Source organism: Lutra lutra, chromosome 8, assembly GCF_902655055.1.
Source record: "Lutra lutra chromosome 8, mLutLut1.2, whole genome shotgun sequence".
Taxonomy (NCBI): domain Eukaryota; kingdom Metazoa; phylum Chordata; class Mammalia; order Carnivora; family Mustelidae; genus Lutra; species Lutra lutra.
The window spans coordinates 58,820,763-58,843,966 of NC_062285.1; the positions used below are offsets into that span (position 1 = coordinate 58,820,763).

Genomic DNA, 23,204 nt, shown 5'->3' on the forward strand with positions numbered 1-23,204 from the left:
TTCAACTACATTATATATATAGCTTTATCTCAGCAAAAGTCCTAACAACAAATAAACTTTCTTTTGTTTCCAACTACATGTAAATCCAGACTATGTTCAATCAAAATTTGTTAGCACTTAATGCCTATGATATGGTCAAAAATTCAAATTCTTTTTTTTTTCTTTAAAGATTTTATTTATTTGACAGACAGAATTCACAAGTAGGCAGAGAGGCAGACAGAGAGAGAGGAGGAAGCAGGCCCCCCGCAGAGCAGAGAGCCCCATATGGGGCTCGATCCCAGAACCCTGGGACCATGACCCGAGCTGAAGGCAGAAGCTTTAACCCACTGAGCCACCCAGGTGCCCCTCAAATTCATTTTATATAAAGTAATTAAATACCAATTACAAAAAGCAAAGAATCCTTGTTACAGCTCTGGCAATACAGACACAAATTAAAGACTCCAGTTTTAACAAGGTCGAAGCATTCTGCTGAAGTCAACCTTTTAAGGAAAAATTAAGTGCTAATCTTTTTATTTTATTTTTGTTTTGTTTTGTTTTTTTTTTAATTTGTCAGAGAGAGAGAGAGAGAGCGAGAGTGAGCACAGGCAGACACAGAGTGGCAGGCAGAGGCAGAAGGAGAAGCAGGCTCCCTGCCAAGTAAGGAGCCCAATGTGGGACTCGATCCCAGGACGACATGGGATCATGACCTGAGCTGAAGGCAGCTGCTTAACCAACTGAGCCACCCAGGTGTCCCAAGTGCTAAACTTTTTAGATGAAATTGTTTTATCTTAAAGTCTGGAGTCCTATTTTTACTATAGTATTTCTCATTTCTGGAGGAAAACAGATAATGTTTCGAACGTAACTGGGAAGAAAGCAAACTGAATCACAAGGATTAAGAAGAAACAAACTTTGGTTATAAAAACTTTTTAGTTGATAATCTCATTCTATAAAACAGTTCTTTAGTAATATAATCACTCCTTAGAATTCAGATTCCCTTTATACATATTTACTATACAATGAGTACAGTAACTACATACTTTCAAAACCACAAGCAGCTCTGGCATGTTATTTTCTTAAAAAGAGGTGTGTGAGTTACCAAGTCAAAATTAAGTTTAAAAGCATTTCCCTTCATACTTAACACATGACACCTGGATCTACACCATGGTTCTGAATTAAAGAACATTAACTTTAAATTGAAAATTAAATTCAATGAGGGGGAAAAAAGCCAGGATAGCTCTGGTCATTCTTTTAACAAATATATTCCAGTTATGTGTAATAGTTCAAGTGCTACTGCTTAATTTGTCCCTTTGCATTGTTGTACCTCTCTAAAAAAGGTGAAAAAGTGATTTTATAATCTTTATTGTCTTTGCCCTTCTTGAAACTATTCTTGGCATTTCTTAATTCCTTGTATCTTATATTTCACTTTAGACAAGAAGCTAGAGTAATAATACCGGAAGGAAAGCTAAAGAAGGAATTGAAAACTGGAAACATTTACTCTTGCTTCATTTCCTGTCTCCAATGAAAAAAACATCAACTCACAGGATATAGAATATCCTGCAGTAAGTTATCTCCCACCATGCCCCCAACATATGTTCACATCCCAGAGAGTGTATTTTCTGGATGCAGTTGGCTTTCCTGTAAATATATTCCAATTTAGTACGTTTATAAAAGGAGAAAAGCAACTGTTATATGAATTAGCTCCCAAACTAGTAACACACAAAACTACAATCTAATATCCACAACTTAGATAATTAAAGAGACAACAGATAAAGTTGTGAATGTTCTAAAATTAATTGCAGTCGATCGCTTCTCGGCCTTTTGGTTAAGATCAAGTGTAGTATCTGTTCTTATCAGTAAAATTAATTGCAGTCGAGACAAAGAGATAAATTATACCTATCAGTAGTACCACACTGGGTAAGGGAAAATGTAAGTGTTCAAAATACATTAAAGAGAACCTTTTAAAAATATATAGATCATTATTTCACAACTATGCTTTTAACAATTTATGCCCACATGTAATCTTACCCTTCTGGTTTTGTTTCCTAGACATTGTGGTTTCTTTGATCTCAAAAACTACAGATGGAAGTATCCTTCTGCCTTGTCTGGATTTTGACCGTAGTTATCTCTGATTTAAAAGTAGGCAACGGAAGTCTGCAGTTGGAGGTGATAAATACCAAATCGTGGTTATCTGAAATTCTGCTCACTAGCTGTTGATCTCCTTTTCTTCTCTTATATGAACTTCTTGTCAGGAAATATCATTGCAGACATTCATGTCTCTTTCCCCAGGGAGATTCTGGAGGGAAAACACACAAATACATTCACTATTATAGTAACAGCTATCTGTACAAAATTTCTAACAGATACCCACAGGTTTTGTGTTTTTTCTAAACAAAACTAGCTCTTAAAACAAAAGTTCTCTAGAAAGAATGTAGTCATAAAAAAACAATATTTTGCTCCATAAGAAACTTTAATCTTAGAGAAAGAGACCCAACCAAGAAAACTCTGAACTATGGAGAACAAACTGCCAGTTACCAGAGGGGAGGTGGGTGGGAGATGAATGAAATAGGGGATGGGGATTAAGGAGGGCACTTGTGATCAGCGCCATGTGTGGTATGAAACTGCTGAGTCACTCTATCATACATCATACATACAAACTAACGTGACAGTGTATATTAACTATACTGGAGTTAAAAGAAAAAGAAACTTTATGGGCGCCTGGGTGGTTCAGTGGGTTAAGCCTCTGCCTTCGGCTCAGGTCATGGTCTCAGGGTCCTGGGATCAAGGCCGCATCCAGCTCTGTGCTCAGCGGGGAGCCTGCCTTCCCCCTCTCTCTCTGCCTACTTGTGATCCCTCTCTGTCAAATAAATAAATGAAATGTTTAAAAAAAAAAAAAGAAAGAAACTTTAATCTTAAAATCAGACCATCTTCTTAGTGCAGAAAGAAGTTGTCTTACTCTTATCTTTTTTATCTATCTCAAAAATCTTACTACCGCTTATCACTCCCTAATAAGATCTTTCTTACCACCTGCCCTTCCTGCCCAAATCAAGGGTCTTTTTTCTGCCTCTAGAGTTTCCTGTATCTAACCTCGCTTCATGTTTTCCAGCTCAAATACACTGGAAGAAAACTAGGGAAGGGGGGGGTGAATGGGGAAAGCACAAAGGAATTTTAATAAGAAAAACTGGAAACAGCAAAATTTCAATTAGTCAATAGTGCAGGAAGCAAGCTGTAAAGATACAAACGCCATTTTTTCCCATATATTACTGAACTTTAAAAAATATATGACCAAGATTTCTAGGTAAAGAAAGAATGATCAAAGGACTCATATCTGGACACCTGATAGGAGAAACATTTTACAAGATGCAACCCAAGAAGGAAATGAGAGCAACCTTATGTAAAATACTTTCCAATACGAATGGAGGAGAATAAAGGATTAAGTAGACAGTCCTGGTAAAGTTTAAAAAAAAAAATCCACCAAGAATAAGAGCCTCTGTGGATATATAGAATAGACTGGTGGTTATCTGAGGCAGGGGTAGTAGAAAAAATGGGCAAAGGGGGTCAAACAATTCCAATTTCCAGTTATAAATGAATAAGTCACAGGGATGTCACATACAGCAAGGCGACTAGTTCATACCATATTCCATATTTAAAAGTAGCTAGGAAAGTGGATCTTGAAAGTTCTCAACACAAGAAAAAAAAATTTGTATAGTGAGAAATTTTAACTGGACTGTGGTGATCATTTTGCAATATATACAAATACTGAGTTATTAGATTTTACATCTGAAACTAATATGTTATCAATCATATTCCAAGAGTAAGATTCTCTACAAACCACTATGGGACTTGAGGAAAGACTGGCTGAACCTCTGCGGCTTACTATCTTTCGGAGAATTGAGCCAAATTGGGAGAATCAGCCAAAGCCTATGGAATTAGATGGAATTTACCACTGGATGGAGTGGATCTGATAGAAAACACTTTATGAAATTTTATTTTATTTAAGGTTTTATTTATTTATTTGATAGAGAGAGAAAGAGAGAGAGAGAACAAGTGGGCAGAAGGGCAGAAGAAAAGGAAGAAGCCTGCTAGGCCAGGCTCCATCCCAGGACCCTGAGATCATGACCCAAACTGAAGGCAGACGCTTCACCAACTGAGCCACCCAGGTACCCCAACACTTTATGAGATTTTAGAAGAACAGAATTTAGATAGATCTATCACAAAGGATTAAACTCTTCAATGGCAAGCTCCTCTCTACCCTCATGTCCTCAGCTTAAAGAAAAGAGAATGAAGGGCAGCTGGGTGGCTCAGTCAGTTAAGTGTTCGACTCTTGACCTCAGCTCAGGCCTTGATTTCAGGGTTATGAGTTCAAGCCCCGCACTGGGCTGTATGCTGGGCATGGAGCCTCAAAAAAAAGATAAAAATTGAATAGAGTGGAGGAAAGCCTTCAGAAGAAAAAAAGAGATTGCAATGAGAAAATAATATTAGAGGATTAATATGATCCAATATGAGCATAATTAGAATCAATATAAGGAACTCAAAAAATATAGAACTCAATAAAAGGAACAAAAAAGCATTCACAGATACGACACAGGAAAATTCCCTTGAAATAAGCAATCTGAATCTGTTCACTAGCCCCCCTCCAATCTATCAGAAGGAATTGGACCACTTCTCACTACCTCTCCTGCTATTACCCTCATCTAAGCCACAATCATTTCTCCCTTGCATTGCTATAATCAGGACTATAATGGTCTCTTAACTAGCATCCTGAGTCTTCTATCCTGCCATGCTTCAGCTTCCATTTCACTAAAGCTGCTTTTAAAATGATAAGATGAACTGTCTCAACTCTGCTGCTCAAAGCAGATCTGCTCAGCAGCTCATTTCATTCAGAGTAAAAGCCAGTGGCCTAAAAGGGCTTATCTGCCTTTCTTTACCTGTCTGACGTAATTTCCCACTACTCTCCCCCTCAGGTACTCCGTTCTAGCCACACCGGCCTCTTCACTGTCCCTTTTATACCCTAGATATACTCTCACCTTCAGGCCCTTAAAGTGTTCCCTCTGCCAGGAATGTTCATCTTTAGATAGCTACATGAAATAATTCCTCACCTCTTTCATGTCTTTTCTCAAATGCTACTTTCTCTGTGGCTATTCATGAAAACCTACTGAATTTGGGGTAAGAAGGGCAGGACTCTCTGGCATTATTGCCCAAGGCTGTTCCCATCACCCCCTGGTCAGTGGGAAAGGTAGTTCTACAAAGGTAGGGAAAGCCATAAAAACCAGCGGCCTCAGTCACAGAGAGGGCTGACTTGCCTTGAAGCAAAGCACAGAATGCCATACCCATCATCATGATCAGTAACAACGTGTCTTCTTGGTGGCAAATGAACAAGAAAGACAAGGGACCAGAGGATGCTGTCATAGTTGCAATGGACCAGCAGACTAGACAGAATTGAAAGGGAAATCTGGAAAAAGGGCTATAAAGGATAAGTGCTCACCATCCATACTATAGAGACCAGAGAGGACCCACAAGGAGCCTGCAAAAACATGAAAAACAAAACAAAACAAAACAAAACAAAAAAAACAACAAAACATGAGAGGGCCCAGTGAAAAGTACAAGTTTGAGCAGACTTTTAAATAAATGTCTGAATTTTGGAGGAGCTCCCCTTCACACACAAAGATCTACTGGCAGAAAGTGGAAACCCTACTAGCTCAATGTGCTTATTAGCACAATCTTTGAGAAGTGGCTAACTGACCATTAAGCTATACAGATACAGGTGTGATTCCAGGAAGACAGACTTAAAAATAAAAACAAATCAAAAAACCACAAAACACTAAGCAGGTATTAGCAGCCACACACTCTGGAAAAACATTCCACAGATTTAGTCCAGGCAACAAAACAAAACAAACCTCCAAGGGAAAAGCAAATCAGAATCCAAAGTTGCTACAACGTATTATGTAAAAGATCTAGTTTCAACAAAAATTTATGAGACATGTAAAGATGCAGGAAAGTATGGCCCAAACTGAAGAGGGGAAAAAAAACAGTCATGGAATTGGAAAGGCCTCTGAGTAGGTCCAAATGCCAAACTAAATAAACAACCAGCTTTAAAGGACTAAAGAAAAATATGAAGACAATGCCTCAAACAAACCAAAATATTAACAAGAAGAGAAATCAGGGGCGCCTGGGTGGCTCAGTGGGTGAAAGCCTCTGCCTTCGGCTCAGGTCATGATCCCAGGGTCCTGGGATTGAGCCCCACGTCTGGATCCCTGCTCAGTGGGAAGCCTGCTTCTCCCTCTCCCGCTCCCCTTGCTTGTGTTCCCTCTCTCACTGTCTCTCTCTCTCTCTCTCTCTGTCAATTAAATAAATAAATAAAATCTTTTAAAAGGGGGGGGGATTTCTTTGGCTGGAGTTCAGAAAGACGTATCTGAGAAGGGCGCCTGGGTGGCTTAGTCAGTTAAGCCTTGGACTCTTGATTTTGGCTCATGTCATGATCTTAGGATGGTGAGACTGGGCCGGACATCAGGCTCTGCACTCGCTGGGAGTCGGCTTGAGATTCTCTCTCTCCTTCTCTTTCCATTCCTCCCCGGCTCCCATGCACTCTCTCTCAAATAAATAAATAAATCTTTTAGAATAAAAAAGAGAGAAAGATAACATCTGAGAAATGTGAAAGAAGGAAACCAGAGAGATCTGAAGTATAAAAGGAATCTGACCTATCATTTCTGGCTTTGAAAGGGGCCATGAGGCATGAAATGCGGGTGGCCCCTAGAGCTCTTCAGCAGATGAATGGATAGAGAAGATGTGGTTCATACATACAATGGAATATTACTCAGCCATCAGAAAGGATGAATACCTACATGGATAGAACTGGAGGGTATCATGCTAAATGAAATAAATCAATCAGAGAAAGAGAGTTAGCATACGCTTTCACTAATATATGGAATATAAGGAATAGCGCAGAGGACCACAGGGGAAGGGAGGAAAACTGAAGGGGAAGAGATCTGAGAGGGAGACAAGCCATGAGAGACTCTTGACTCCAGGAAACAAACTGAGGGTTACTGAAGGGAAGGGGCTGGGGGAATGGGGTACCTGGGTGATGGACATTAAAGAGGGCACATGATCTGACAAGCACTGGGTGTTATGCAACTAATGAATCATCAAACACCAATTATGTACTATATGTTGGCTATTTGAATTTAAATTTAAAAAAGGGGGGGGGTGTTAGGTGAAAAAAAAAAAAAAAAAAAGACACTGGGGCCAAAAAAAAAAAAAAAAAAAAAAAAGAATGACACTGGGGCCAAGAGCCAGCAGGGAAACAGTACTACAACCTCAGCCCTACAACCATACGAAACTGAATTCTGCCAACAGCCTGAATAAACCTGTGGGGTTGGGGGGGCACCATCTCTTCAGAAAAGACTTCTCTGACTACCCTAACTAGAACAATAGTTCCTGACACTCCCATTCCCTTACCCTGTCCTATTTTTTCGACACCTCATTACTACCTAGCATATAAATTATTTCTTTATTGTCCTTCTTCCCCAATAGAATGTAAACTTTTTTTTTAAAAGATTTTATTTATTTATTTGACAGAGAGATCACAAGCAGGCAGAGAGAGAGAAGGAAGCAGGCTCCCTGGCTCGATCCCAGGACTCTGAGATCATGACCTGAGCCGAAGGCAGCGGCTTAACCCACTGAGCCACCCTGGCGCCCCAAATGTAAATTTCTTGATGACTACAACTCTTACTATCTGGATCATTCTTTTTTTTTTTTTTTTAACGATTTTATTATTTATTTGTCAGAGAGCGAGAACAAAAGCAGGGGGAGTGGCAGGCAGAGGGAGAAGCAGGCTCCCTGCTGAGCAAGCAGCCTGATATGGGACCCAAGCCCAGTTATGAGCCAAAGGCAGATGCTTAACCAAATGAGGCACCCAGGCTCCCCTAAAATACAGATTGTTACAAAAATCTACCAACAAAACCAGGAAAAAAGGGAGGACAAGCACCCCTGAAAAGACTAAAAAGTCAGTATAACCATGTTATTCAGAAATATGGAGATTAATACCAAAAGAAATGCTAATGAATATCCATGGAAAGCTAGAAATGGGAATGGGCTGAAGAGAGAGGTAGGGACTGTCTTTTAAAATTATTATTATTATACTAAAATATATTGTTAAATGAATGTGATGGAGAAGACTAGAGTTAAACTGTGTTGCATATAAATAAATATTGTATATCTGAAAGGATAAAAAGAAAGTTGCAACAGTGATGATCCACTGAAGAATGGAAACTGAAAAAAATAGGAAACTAAGAATTTTCAAATATACTTTTAATATATTTTTTTAAAGATTTTATTTATTTATTTGACAGAGAGAGATCACAAGCAGGCAGAGAGGCAGGCAGAGAGAGGAGGAAGCAGGCTCCCTGCCGAGCAGAGAGCCCGACGCGGGGCTCGATCCCAGGACCCTGAGATCATGACCTGAGCCGAAGGCAGCGGCTTAACCCACTGAGCCACCCAGGCGCCCCTACTTTTAATATTTTGACACTGTAATAGTATAAACATCTCTTTGAAAAATTTTTTTTCTTTGAAAAATTTTAATACCTTTTTTTAATGACCCCTTTCCAAGAAATTAAATCAAAGCTGAAAACTCTCAGTTGAATCTAAATATTTATTCCAAATCAGTAATCCCATCAACAGGTTCAAGAAACGTGTCAAGGGGCACCTCGGTGGTATAGTCGGTTAAGCAGCAGACTCTTGATTTCACCTCAAGTCATTATCTCAGGGTCATGGGATCAAGCCCTGACTTTGGCTCTCCGCTCAGCCTGGAGTCCACTTGGGATACTCTCTCTCTCCCCCTCTCCCTCTGCTCTTTTCCCCACTTTCATGTTCTCTTTCTCTCTCTAAAAAATAAATAAAATCTAAAAAAAGAAAAAGAAAAATGAAATGTGTCAATAAAGAACCTACAAACAGGGACGCCTGGGTGGCTCAGTTGGTTAAGCGGCTGCCTTCAGCTCAGGTCATGATCCTAGCATCCTGGGATTGAGTCCCACATGGGGGCTCCTTGCTCAGCAGGGAGCCTGCTTCTCCCTCTGCCACTCTGTCTGCCTGTGCACTCTCTCTCTCTCTGTCTCTGACAAATAAATAAAATCTTAAAAAAAAAAAAAAAAGAACCTACAAACACGAACTCTCTAGACCTGCATAATGATAATGAACCAAAAACAAGAAAATGGGAAGTTTCAAACAAAAACACTTTTTCTGATTTTTAAAGGGTTTTGGATACAAGAAAGTAACCTTTTCCACAATGTCAACAGTTTCCCAATGAATGTCATTCCCATTAGCTTTATAAATGAATACGAAAAAGGAGACCCAAAATAATACACTAATACATTCTAAAAAATAACTAAAAACAAAGATGATATCTTCAGGTCAAAAATGTGAATGTAAGACCTCTCCGTAAGTCTGTTTTCTTAACAAATGTCTATTCATTGGCACTAACTTTCTAATCAATATGCCACTTTAATCTAAAAACTCTCCCATAATTATAAGCCCTGATCACCATAAATTTTACTTTGGAAAATGAACTTTTCATTTAGAAAAACAGGTAAATTCTTTTTAAAAAAAATTAAAACCTCGATTTGGAATAACACAGAATTGGATATTGGAATAAAACAGAATTTCTGGAAGCGTATTTTAAATTTATTTATTTAAGTAATCTCTATACCCAATGTGGGGCTCAAACACATGACCCTGAGATCAAGAGCTGCATGCTCTTCCAACTAGCAGGCATCTCAAATTTTTGGAAATGCAAAATACATTCTAAGTGGAAAATCAGAAACCATGTGATACCACAACTCCTCTTTACTACTATTAAAAGACACAGGACCCTCCAAATTGCTTAACATTAGTCATCAGTGGCAGCTGTTTAAGTGTGGGAGTAGATAGGACTTGAAAGGAGTAGAATAGGAATACATATCTGTTTATCTCTTCCCATTTCACTGCTAGCTGGGTGGTTAAGAATTGTCTGTACTCTCCTCCTCAAGCAGGTGGCTGTAACCCAAACTCAATCAAGCCAAATTATTCTCAGCTGTGTAAATTCTTCAGTAATGGTTTTAAACAATACTGATCATTTCATCTGCACCCCCCCAAACACACGGAAACTCCATTTCTCCCATCTCCCCAAAGCACAGATGTGTAAGTAGCTCAAGGGAACAGAGGCAGCTACTAGGCAAAAACAAAACAAGGCAATTAAGGGCAACTTTATTCACTGATTCTAATCCATAAAAGGAGATTCCATGCATATAGAAAAAGTCATTTCTAATACCCTTGCTAACTTAAAAAATACATTAACTGATCAATTAATAAGTATTTAACATGAATTACTATGTGCTCATACTTGAAATAAAAAATTATGAAATATGGACTATTATTCAGCCTTAAAAAGGAAGGAAATGTGACACATGCTACAACATGAATGAACCTTGAGGGCTTTATAGTAAGTGAAATAAGTCAATTACAAAAAAACAAATACTGTGTGACTCTACATATATAAGATACTTAGACTAGTCAAATTCACAGGGAGAAAGTAGAATGATAGTTACCAGGGCTGTGTGAGTGGAATGGTTGTTTGGTGTTTAATGGGTACAAAGTTTCAGTTTGGGAAGATGAAAAAGTTCTGGAGATGGACAGTGGTGATGGTTGCACAACAGTGTAAATGTACTTAATGCCACTGAAACTGTACATTTTAAAATGGTTAAAATGGTCAATTTTATGTTATGTGTATGTTACCATAATTTTTAAAAATCTAAGTGCAATAAAAAAAAATTATGAGGAAAAAAATGATTTACTGTCCTAGCAAAAAACCTCCAGAAATACTGGTCAAGGAAAAAAACTAAAGCACAAATACTACTATCAGGAATTTTTAAAAATAATCAGCATAGATCTCACAGATATTAAAAATATAAGACAAAAATACACAAAACCTCATATCAATACATTTGAAAATTCAGGTAACAAAAACTTTTTTAAGATTTTATTTTTAAGAGCCTAAACCCACAGGAGAAGAGAAAATAGTAAAGATTAGGGACGCCTGGGTGGCTCAGTTGGTTGAGCAGCTGCCTTCGGCTCAGGTCATGATCCCAGGGTCCTGGGATCGAGACCCACATCGGGCTCGTTGCTCAGCAGGGAGCCTGCTTCTCCCTCTGCCTCTGCCTGCCTCTCTGTCTGCCTGTGCTCACTCTCTCTGACAAATAAATAAATAAAATCTTTAAAAAAAATAGTAAAGATTAGAGCAGAAATCAATGATATAGAAATTAAAAAAAAAAAAAAAGAACAGATCATTGAAACTAAGAGGTGGTTCTTTGAAAGAATTAAGATTGATAAGCCCCTAGCCAGACTTATCAAAAGGAAAACAGAAAGAACCCAAATAAATAAAATCATGAATAAAAGAGGAGAGATCACAACCAACACAAAATACAATTATGAGAGAATACTATGAGCAATTATATGCCAACGAATTAGGCAATCTGGAAGAAGTAAATGCATTCTTAGAAACATATGAACTACCAAAACTGAAACAGGAAGAAATAGAAAACCTGAACAGATCCATAACCATCAAAGTAACTGAATCAGTAGTCAAAAATCTCTCAAAAAACAAGATGGTCTACCAGCAGAATTCTACCAAACATTTAAAGAAGAATGAACACCTATTCTTCTGAAACTGTTTCAAAAAATAGAAATTGAAGGAAAACTTCCAAACTCATTCTATAAGGCCAGCATTACCTTGATCCCAAAACCAGATAAGGACCCCACCAAAAAGAATTACAGACCAATATCCCTAATGAACATGGATGCAAAAATTCACACCAAGATACTAACTTAAAAGGATCCAACAGTACATAAAAGGATTATTCACCTCTGACCAAGTGGGATTTATTCCTGGGCTGCAAGAGTGGTTCAACATCCGCAAATCAATCAGCATAATAGACCACATTAGTAAAAGAAAGAACAGGAAGACAAGAACCATATGGTCCTCTCAAATGATGCAGAACAAGCAGTTGACAGAGGACAGCATCCTTTTTTTTTTTTTTAAAGATTTTATTTATTTATCTGACAGAGAGAGAGAGCACATGCAGGTGGAGCAGCAGGCAGAGGGAGAGGGAAAAGCAGATTCCCTGCTGAGCAGACAACCTGATGCGGGGCTCAATTCCCAGGACCCTGGAATCATGAGCATTAAGCATTAAGCATCAAAGGCAGACGCTTAATCAACTGAGCCACCCAGGTGCCCCTATAGCATCCTTTCTTGATAAAAACTCTCTGAGTGTAGAGATAGAAGGAACATACCTCAATATCATAAAAGCCATATATGAAAAACCCACAGCAAGTATCAACCTCAATGGGGAAAAACTGAGAGCTTTTTCTCCTAAGGTCAGGAACACCACAGGGAAGTCCACTCTCACCACTGGTATTCAACATAGTACACTTAAATCCTGTAGCTTCAGCAATCAGACAATAAAAAGAAATAAAAGGCATTCGAATAAGCAAAGGAGTCAGACTCTCTTCACAGACAACATAATACTCTAGGTAGAAAACCCAAAAGACTCCACCCAAAAACTGCTAGAACTGATAGAGGAGATCAGCAAAGTCACAGCAAAATCAACAACATAAGTCAGTTGCATTTCCATACACCAACAAGGGAGAAGAAAGAGAAATCAAGGAACTGATCTCATTTATAATGGCACTAAAAACCATAAGATACCTAGGAATAAACCTAACCAAAGAGGTGAAGGATCTGTACTATGAAAACTACAGAACACTTATGAGAGAAATGGAGGAAGAAGCAAAGAGATGGAAAAACTTGCCATGCTCAAGGATTGGGAGAACAGATATTGTACCCAAAGAAATCTATGCATTCAAAGTAATCCCTATCAAAATACCATCAGCATTTTTCATAGAGCTAGAAAAACAATTCTAAAATTTGTATGGAGGCAGAAAAGACTCTGAGTAGCCAAAGGAATGCTGAAAAAAGAAACCAAAGCTGGAGGCATCACAATTCTGGACTTCAAGCTCTACTACAAAGCTGCAATCGTCAAGACAGTATGATACTGGCACAAAAACAGAAACATAGATCAATGGAACAGAACAGAGACTCTAGAGATGGACTCTCAACTCTATGGTCAAGTAATCATCAACACAGCTGGAAAGAATATCCGATGGATAAAAGAGAGTATCTTCAACAAATGGTGTTGGGAAAATTGGACAGCCATGTGCAGAAGAATGAAACTGGACCACCTTCTTTCGCCACATACAAAAATTAACTCAAAATGGACAAAAAAACTTAAATGTGAGACAGGAATCCATCAAAATCCTAGAGGAGAACACAGGCAGTAACCTCTTTGACCTTGGCTGCCAGACATGTCTCCTAAGGGAAGGGAAACAAAAGCAAAAATGAACGGTTAGGACTTCATCAAGATAAAAAGCTTTTGCAAGCAAAGGAAATAGTCAAGAAAACTAAAAGGCAACTATAGAATGGGAGAAGATATTATCAAATGTCTTATCAGATAAAGGGCCAGTATCCAAAATCTATAAAGAACTCATCAAACTCAACACCCAAAAAACAAATAATCCAGTCAAGAATTGGGGAGAAACATGAACAGACATTTTTCCAAAGAAGACATCCAAATGGCCAAAAGACACATGAAAAAATGCTCAACACCACTTAGCATCAGGGAAATACAAATCAAAACCACAACAAGAGGGCGCCTGGGTGGCTCAGTGGGTTAAGCCGCTGCCTTCGGCTCAGGTCATGATCTCAGAGTCCTGGGATCGAGTCCCGCATCGGGCTCTCTACTCATCAGGGAGCCTGCTTCCCTCTCTCTCTCTCTCTCTGTCTGCCTCTCTACTTGTGATCTCTCTCTGTCAAATAAATAAATAAAATCTTTAAAAAAAAAACAAAACACAACAAGATATCACCTCACACCAGTCAGGGTGGCTAAAATTAACAACTTAGGAAATGACAGAGTTGGCAAGGAAGTGGAGAAAAGGGGAACCCTCTTACGCTGTTGGTGAGAATGCAAACTGGTGCAGCCACTCTGGAAAACAGTATGGAGGTTCCTCAGAAAGTTAAAAACAGATCTCAGCAATTACATTACTAGGTATTTATCCAAAGAATGCAAACATAGTGATTCAAAGGGGAACATGCACCCCAATGTTTATGGCAGCAATGTCCACAACAGTCAAAATATGGCAAGAGCCCAGGTGTCTATTGACAGATGAAGAGATAAAGAAGATGTGGGGTGTGTGTGTGTAGTGTGTGTGTGTGTGTGTGTGTGTGTGTGTGTGTGTGTGTGTGTAGTAACATTCCATGATATATATATCATGGAATGTTACTCAGCCATCAAAAAGAATGAAATCTTGCCACTGGCAACCACGTGGGTGAAACTAAAGGATATTATGTTAAGCGAAGTTAAGTCAGAGAAAGACAAATACCATATGATTTCACTCATACGTGGAATTAAGAAACAAAACAGATGAACAGGGGGAAGGAAAGGAAAGGAAAGGAAAGACAAAACAAGATGAAAGCTGAGAGAGAGGCAAACCATAAGAGACACTAAACTCCAGAAAATAAACTGAGGGTTACTGGAGGGTAGGTTGGTAGGGGGAAGGGATAATTGGGTGACAGAGACTAGGGAGGGGACTTGATGTAATGAACACTGGGTGTTATATGCACCTGAACAAAATGAATCACTAAACTCGACCTCTGAAACTAATACTACACTACATATTAATTAATTTTAAATAAAACAAAATTAAAATTAAAAAATAAACAGTAGGGGAGCCTGGGTGGCTCATTGGGTTAAAGCCTCTGCCTTCGGCTCAGGTCATGATCCCAGGGTCCTAAGATCGAGCCCCACATCAGGCTCTCTGCTCAGCAGGGAGCCTGCTTCCCACTCTCTCTCTCTGCCTACTTGTGATTTCTCTCTCTTTGTCAAATAAATAAATAAAATCTTAAAAAAAAAGGAAAATTGTAATATTGTAACCAATCACTGTAAAGAATAAACATTCAATGCCTTCAGACTATATAAGCTGCTGTATAAAAATATGCCTCTGAGCGTCATTCCATGTTCTGATCTGAGTGCTCCCAGTTTGCAAACTGTCTTTTTAGTATGTGCACAATAAACTTTTACTACTACTTCAGGGATTTGTTGCTTTTAATTTTTTTTTTAATGAACTTTGACAGTTAACAGTGTCAAAAGTGGGATCTTTAGCCAACAGACCCACTGCTTGAGGCTGGTGAGCAAACCACACGTGGTACCCACAGAGCACTGTGCACTCATTGAATTCTCTCCGACTACAGACTTCTTGGTTAAGTCTTTCTAGAATTTGAGCTCTACTCTCTGAGTTACAAGCTCTCCAACTTTATTGGGCACATTTGCTTTCTGTCTCTCTTGAAATTTCTTGGTCAGCTACCCTCCTGTCTGTAAGAGGAAAAGCTCATGATTCCTTGGGTTTCAGGCAATGACAAAATTCCAGGATCCTACAGATTATTTGTTTCCAATACCGTAAAGGCAGAGATAGTTCCAACTAGTCTAAATCCTCTTTTTCTCTTATCTTAAAAAAACTCCTCCTTCTTTATTTATTACTATAAATTACTATAAATTAATAGAAAGAGCTTTGAGCCTTTCTGAAAAAATGGGATGTTACAAAGGATAATTTTGAATTGTAATGACCATTTTGGGAAGCCTACCATTTTAAAAAAAGATCCATCTTAGGGATACCCATGAGAAAAAAGCGGATCCCAAATCTCCCAAAAACAATGAAATGCACTCTTTGATTGGTTTACAGAGGAATTGAGAAGGCAGAATGACTCAAAATAGCCTCTCTAAAAGATTCATTACAATAAGACAGTGAAAAACTTATGACTAAAGCCCTGAGTCTAAAGACCTGAGTGACTCTCCAAATAACCCCTCTGTGCCTATCCTAATTCTAACAACTTGTTTGATCTTTTACTCTTTCCCTCGAACCTCCTAGGCTCATAATGCCGTTGAGAGTAAGATCTTACCATGAACCAGAGGTCCTATCCACACCAGAATTTAAACCCTGGTTTGAAGCTGAGCTCTAAACCATTATAAACAATTTTCCAGACCCAAAGAAGAATCAAACTAAATTTACAGAAGAATTTAAGATAATTCTTGGGGCTCATGACCTGGGCTCCTGGATTTGCCCAACTCGTAGGTGCTAAGTCCAGGAGATGCTCAAAGGTAGTCCATGCAGCAGACTGGAAAGATACTTTTGAAGTCTTTGAGGACAAAAAAAAAAAAAAAAAAAGACTCTGAAGACGCTACCAAGTATGCCTGAAAAGATGGAATAAAAAGAGAGAAAAGTAGGTCAATTGCTCCTTGAAGCTACACCCAGTGTTTTTCCTGTGAGAACAGATTGAGCCTTAATATACTCCTGTATATAGAAAAGAAATAAGTCAATTGCAGACCTTTGAATTCACTTAGGAGAAATATTTAGACAGCATGCTGGTCTTAGGGACTCTGAAGCTAACATCACCTTTTCTGCTTATTTTGTTAATGGGCTTCTCCCTGAGCTTAATGATTTATTAAAGAAACATAAATTAGAATGGGAGATTTCTCTCCTTTCTGAGCGCCAACATTTTGCTGAGCATTTTGGAAGAATTTTAGAACAGAAAAAGGGTTATCAAGCAAATAAACTCATGGACCTACAATTTCAACAACTATAGAACTAACTTAAACTTATGACTAAAGCCCTGAGTCTAAAGACCTGAGTGACTCTCCAAATAACCCCTCTGTGCCTATCCTAATTCTAACAACTTGTTTGATCTTTTACTCTTTCCCTCGAACCTCCTAGGCTCATAATGCCGTTGAGAGTAAGATCTTACCATGAACCAGAGGTCCCATCCACAGCAGAATTTTGCCCCTGTTGACAAGCATACTTGTCAATACTGTAAACAGAAGGGACACTGATAAAGGGACTGTCCCCTCAAAAACGTAATTATCCATGGAAAGAGAACACTCAACCTTTAAATCCTCAAGAGTAATAATCAACACTGATGGGGCTCTAAGGTACTGCCCAGTAAGCTACTCCCAGTAATTATGAACCATCTGGGTGAAATGAAATCTGAAATAAATGGAGAAAACTATACTGTGCCAGCACACTCTTTCCACTTTAAACTCCACCATGACACATCGAGAACTTCCTCAAAGTAGTAAAATTGTTTTGGTGGTCGCAGTGTCTAATCAAGTTCAAACGGTTCTTTTATCAGAGCCCACAACTTTACCCTTGGCCCCTTCTCTGCACAACATCCCTTTCTTTTTTTTTTTTTTTTTTCCACAACATCCCTTTCTTATGTGACAATGCTCCTCAAATCTCCTGGGAAGAGATTTACTTTCTAAATAAAGAGACAAAATATATTTATTTTGGAATTTTCAGACTCACCAGACTCCAAAACATTATGTGTTCTATAAGCCCAAATTAATGGTACTGAAGAAGCTAACAAACTCCATGATGAACCAAGTATTGTAGACCTCCCTGAAGCTCTTAACATCCTATGGGCTTCTTCTTCCACAGATCCAGGAAAAATGAAGAGTGCTTTCCCTATTAAAATTCAGGTTGATCCTTCGAAAATTCTTCCAAAATTGCCTCCAATATCCCTTAAAACCCTAAGCCATACAAGGGCTCATCCCCATTACAGATGATTTAATAAATCAAGGACTAATAAAAAATAAAAATTAAAAAAAAAAATAATTCAATCAAAGACTATTCCCTGCACCAGTTCTTTCCAGCACTCCTATCCTACCCATAAAAAAGCCCCAGGGCCAAGGATGGAGATTTGCACAAGATCTTCAAACTATAAATAAAACCATTAATTCTAAGACTTCCTGTAGTACCCAACCAAATACTCTACTGTCAACATTTCAACCTATTCTGAATGGTTTATGGTTGCAGATCTACGCCCTGCCTTCTTTAGCATTCTGGTAGATAGGAAATTCAATCTTTGTTTGGAAAAATCAACCATATAGACAATTATGCCTCAAGGAATCACTGAGGCCCCTTCACATTTCTCACAAGTTCTACATCGAGATTTAAGTACGCTACAATTTCCAAGAAATTCTACCCTGAATTCAGTATGTAGATGATTTACTTCTTTGCTCTTCATCCAGAGAGAACTGAAATCCACTCAACTGCAACAGCTAGCTACATTACAAGGGCCATATGGCCTCTCGAGATAAACTGCAGTTTTCACAAGAAAAGGTAAATTACCTTGGTCATGATTTATTAGGAAAAGGACTCTTTCTGTTTCCAGAGAGAGTAAGTACCATCCCAAATCACTCCAGACCTACAACTAAGAGACTACTCCAAGGCCTCCTTGGACTTGCAAGATATTAGCGATCCTGGGTCACTAGTTTTTCCTTATTGCACTCTCCACTCTACGAACTAAAAGTAATACTCAGGAACAGCTTCCTTAGGAAACAAAAGATGAGGAAGCCTTTACTGAAATGAAACAGTCCTTAAAAGCTTGCTTTGGCTTCCCTAACTATACCAAACGTTTTACATTATTCATGAATGTTGACACTGGGAGTCCTTACACAAGAACATGGAAGAAAAGACAGACCTGTAGCTTATGGTTTACAACTGGGCCCCCTAGCCAGGGCACAGCCAAATCGTTCACAGGCAGTTGCTGCAGCTGCTAAAATTGTAGAATCCTCTTTAGAACTTGTTCAAAGAAATATTTTAAATCTGCAAGTTCTTCCTGATATACAAAATTTAACTGAGCAAACTCAGCATTTCTTAGCTAGTAGACTAACATGTTAGAAGATTCTAGGGGCGCCTGGGCAGCTTAGTTGGTTGGGCATCTGCCTTCAGCTCGGGTCATGGTCCCAGGGTCCTGGGATCGAGCCCCGCCTCAGGCCCCCTGCTCAGTGGGGAGCCTGCTTCTTCCTCTCCCTCTGCCTGCAGCTTCCCCTGCTTGTGTGCTCTCTCTCTCTCTGTCAAATAAATAAATAAAAATCTTTAAAAAAAAAAAAAAAAAAAAGGATGATGATTCTATTCCTGTGTCCTTCTCACTGCAACTCCTTAAATTCTGCTACCCTTCTACCCTTACCTAATAAAGAAGAAACTAGTAATTGCATTGATCTGGTCTCTCAAAACCTGACTCCTAGACCAAATTTATAAGAAACTCCATTAGCCAATCCAGATTTAGTACTCTATGTTGGTGGCTCTTACGCCAAAAAATTCTAAAGGGAAATATCAAGCTGGATATACTGCAACCACTCGATATGAATTAACAGAAAGAGTAGTCCTTACTCGGTTTAACTCAGCCCAATCTGCAGAATTATATGTCCTCACTTGAGCATGTACATTAGCAAAAAGAAAAACTGCAAATATTTACAATGACAGCAGGTGTGCTTTTGGAGTGGTCCGTGACGTTGGCATGCTCTGAAAACGGAGGATTTTTAACATCAAATGATACACCTATAAAAAAAAAAAAGACCTCACACTGCTGATTTCCTTTCTACACTGTTATTACCTTCACAAGTTGCTATTATCAAAACTGAGGCTCAGACCCACTAATCACGCCCCGAATATCAGGGAAATGTTATGATTAACTTTCATGCTAAGGCTATTAATTCAAGAAATTCCTAATATACCAAAACTCTGTAATTTAAATACACTGTCTAAGATAGATCCAAATCACATTACTTGTGACAGCTTGTGTAACAGACAGAAAGTTGTGTCAAATAAGAGAAAATAAAAATGGCACCATAAAGGATGTGAGTTTCATGAAAAAAAGAGAACCCTGGAAGGCCCAAATGTCTGGCTGGTGCTTTCTGAATTTCTCAAACTGCCACTCTTATGAGCACTGCACCTGACTATCCACCAAGAATCAACAAAATGACCCAAATTGTGAAAAAATATTGGTGGTGTGATTGTTCTAAATTGGCATAATGGGTTTATAATCAGTGCTTAATCTGTTAATCAGATAACCCAACTAAAACTACTGAAGTAGCTTTGGGGGTTGCTCCCCCACCATCCAAACCATTAGAAAATTCATAATTGGACTTCACTGAATTATCTCCTTCTATGGGTTATCAGTATGTACTGATAACGATATATGTTATAACGTATGTTACGATGTATCTATTTTCTGGATGCATTGACTTTATCCCCTGTCAGAAAGCTAATGCTGCTACTGGAGCAAATAAATCATTACAAAATGTTTTCCCAGGAGCACCTGGGTGGCTCACGTGGTTCAGCTTCCAACTCTTGATTTCGACTCAGGTCATGATCTCTGCGTAGTGAGAGAGAGCCCTGTGTTGGGCTTTGCACTCAACAAGGAGTCTGCCTGAGATTCTCTCCCTCTCCTCTGCCCCTCTCCCTGCTCATGCGCAGGCATGCTCTTGGACTCTCTTTCTTAAATAAATAAATTATTGTATTTTTTTTTTTTTTTTTTAAAGAAGGGTGCCTGGGTGGCTCAGTTAGCTAAGCCTATGTCTTCTGCTCAGGTCATAATCCCAGGGTCCTGGGATGGAGCCCCACATCAGGCTCTCTGTTCAGCAGGGAGCCTGCTTCTATCTCTGCCTGCTGCTCCCCCTGCTTGTGCTCTCTCTCTCAAATAAATACATACATAATATCTTTAAAAAACTAAGAAAAAATGTTTTCCCACTATGGGGAATTCTAAGCAAACTTTCAAGTGATCAAGGCACTCACTTCACTGGACAAATTATAAAACAGTTTAACAACGTTATTCAGACATTGTGACACTATCATGTCCATACCATCCTCAGTCTTCAGGGAAAGCTGAACATACCAAAGGCATTCTGAAAAGCAAACTGGCAAGACTGACTGAAACCACAGGATTATCATGGCCTAAAGTGTTACTCTTGGCCGTTACAACTTTAAGGTCAACACCTTTTGGGGAACCAAATGGATACCTTATAAATTCATCACTGGACGCCCCATGCTCGTGATGACAGGACCCCATGCACATCCCTCCCGTGTAAATTCTAATGTGACCTAAAACTGTAAAGCACTAATACAGTATTCCGAAGCTTATTTTCAATAGGTCAAGGAGGCTTCCAGAGACCCTCCACCAAATGAGGACTTTGTATCCCTACACTTTGGAACCCAGAACAGATGTTTTGGAAGAGACATCAATGAAAAACAGCAATTGAATTTCAATGGAAAGGGCCCAACCACAGTACTTCACTTCTCAAATAGCAGTTAAATTACAGGGTATTGAACATGGGTCCACGACTCTCAATTAGATGGAGTTCCTCCAACTCTTGAACTTGTCAGCCTACAGCTGACTAAAAATGAAGGATTTCCAGGAGTAAGTCTTCCCCTGAAGCAAACAACAGCATGGCATAGATAGCCTCTGCCCAAGATCACAGAATAAGATACAACAGAATTCTCATTTATTTCTAGAACTTAAGTATATAACAATTGTTCTACATTACTACCTTGTAAATTAACTCAAAATGTTTAAACTTAAGTTTCTCTTTGCGTTAGAAATTTTCCCCTCCCACACTAAACACCTACTAAAGTCCACCATCCAACAAACACTTTCTTTTACAAATCGAAATTATCGTTGATTATGCAGCCATTTAAGTGCTCAGGAAGGGGGCGCCTGGGTGGCTATTCAGTTAAGCAACTGCCGTTGGCTCAAGCCCTGCATTGGGCTCCCTGCTCAGTGAGGAGTTGGCTTCTCTCTCTGCCCTTTGCCCCACACTCATGCTCTCTCACTTTCTCTCTCTCTAATAAACAAACAAATAAACATAAATAAATACACGCTCAGAAAGACTCCCAACTAATATTAGAACCAGCTTCTATACATACCTGAATGACTAATTCAGGAACTGGCCTTATGAAAAGGTCTGATATCCTTCCCTTGGCCATTCAACTAATACTTATGGCCATTTATCTGACACTGGGAAGAAGCATTAGAAGCCAAAGTCTGGCCCATAACCACTGTCAATTTCATTGCTGGTAACCTGTTCTTACACATAGAGAACCTTAATGGTACTGGACCTAATATGGGGCACGTTCCAGACTCACTTTGTAATCAAATCCTTTAGTTTGACTCAGATGAAGAAGACTAGACTCCTAAACATAATGACCCAGATTTAAAATTAGAGAATGATGATACCTTTGATTATTTTTTATACCTTTAATTATTTTACCAAAGAAATTACTGAAGCTATACACCAGTTCAATCAAAAAAATCTGTAGGCAAACGGAATGCCTCCATAATCCCATTATATAAAATAACAGTTTCACCTACTGGATAAATCAATATTTTAGGCACCACCAGACAGGAAATCAATCCTTTATCAACAAAAACATGATACATGGACTGCAAAGACAAATCCATAGGAATGTTTTTTGTTCCCATCTAAATTTAAGCCACAGCCATTAAAGATGGGAGTGCGCTAAGGCCTACAATAACAAAGAATAACCATGACGTCCACATTGCCCCTGATTGGGGGTCATGGGAATCCTAACTCTCTCTCTTAATAATACTGAGTGATTCACCCTCTGTGGTAATAACACAACACACAAAGGTTTCCCACCCAAATGGTCTGGATGATCTGGGACGGCATATGTTATACCCCAAATGACTAAATATGATTCTCTGAATGCAGCCAGATTATAAACTTAGGATGGTTTGTACATAAAGTAACTCTTCATAAGTGAGCTTCCCATGTACTTTTGAATCCTATTATTCAAAAAAGTTCTGGTTTTCATGTTTGTCAGAATATTTTTTCCCCCAGTCGAGAGTTAATGAATTAGAAAAATCACTTTTTAGTGCTCGCTTCGGCAGCACATATATTAGAAAAATCACTTTTTAGTATTTCTGCAACTATTTTTTTTAAAAAAAGCTTTAACAATACCCTAACTGCTCTTAAAGCAGTACAATCTGAAATAAATGGTTTGTCTCCAGTGGTACTCCAAAACAGGATCATTCCTGATGCTCTCACTGCTCAACAAGGATGTGCACGTGCTAGAACTGGTAAAAAATGTTGTTTCTATATTGACAAATCAGGAATTGTTATCCAAAATGTAAAGGACCTTAAATACCTGATAAAAATTTTTCACCAAATAAGTGACACCTCCTCCACAGACCTGTTCTACTGTTAAACCCCGGCTCCTGGGAATTTTTCAATCCTTGGCTATTTTTCTCTTTATAGTCATTATGTTAAACCTTCCTTGTGTGTTGCATGTTCTCT

General features: G+C 38.8%; 1 protein-coding gene and 1 pseudogene across 2 annotated transcripts in view; one reads left to right on the top strand and one right to left on the bottom strand.

The window, feature by feature from the left end:
- SPATS2 (spermatogenesis associated serine rich 2) overlaps positions 1-23,204 on the bottom strand; it is a 146,843-nt gene that overhangs the window by 71,982 nt on the left and 51,657 nt on the right. Inside the window, exon 2 of one of the 2 annotated variants that reach the window (XM_047740503.1) lies at positions 2,005-2,272. The exons of the other annotated variant lie outside the window; for it this stretch is intronic. Coding sequence (XP_047596459.1) covers positions 2,005-2,029 — 25 coding nt within the window. The 5' untranslated portion in view covers positions 2,030-2,272. The remainder of the gene's footprint in view (positions 1-2,004; positions 2,273-23,204) is intronic. 2 annotated transcript variants of the gene reach the window in all.
- On the top strand, positions 1,782-1,949 carry LOC125108160 (uncharacterized; annotated as a pseudogene).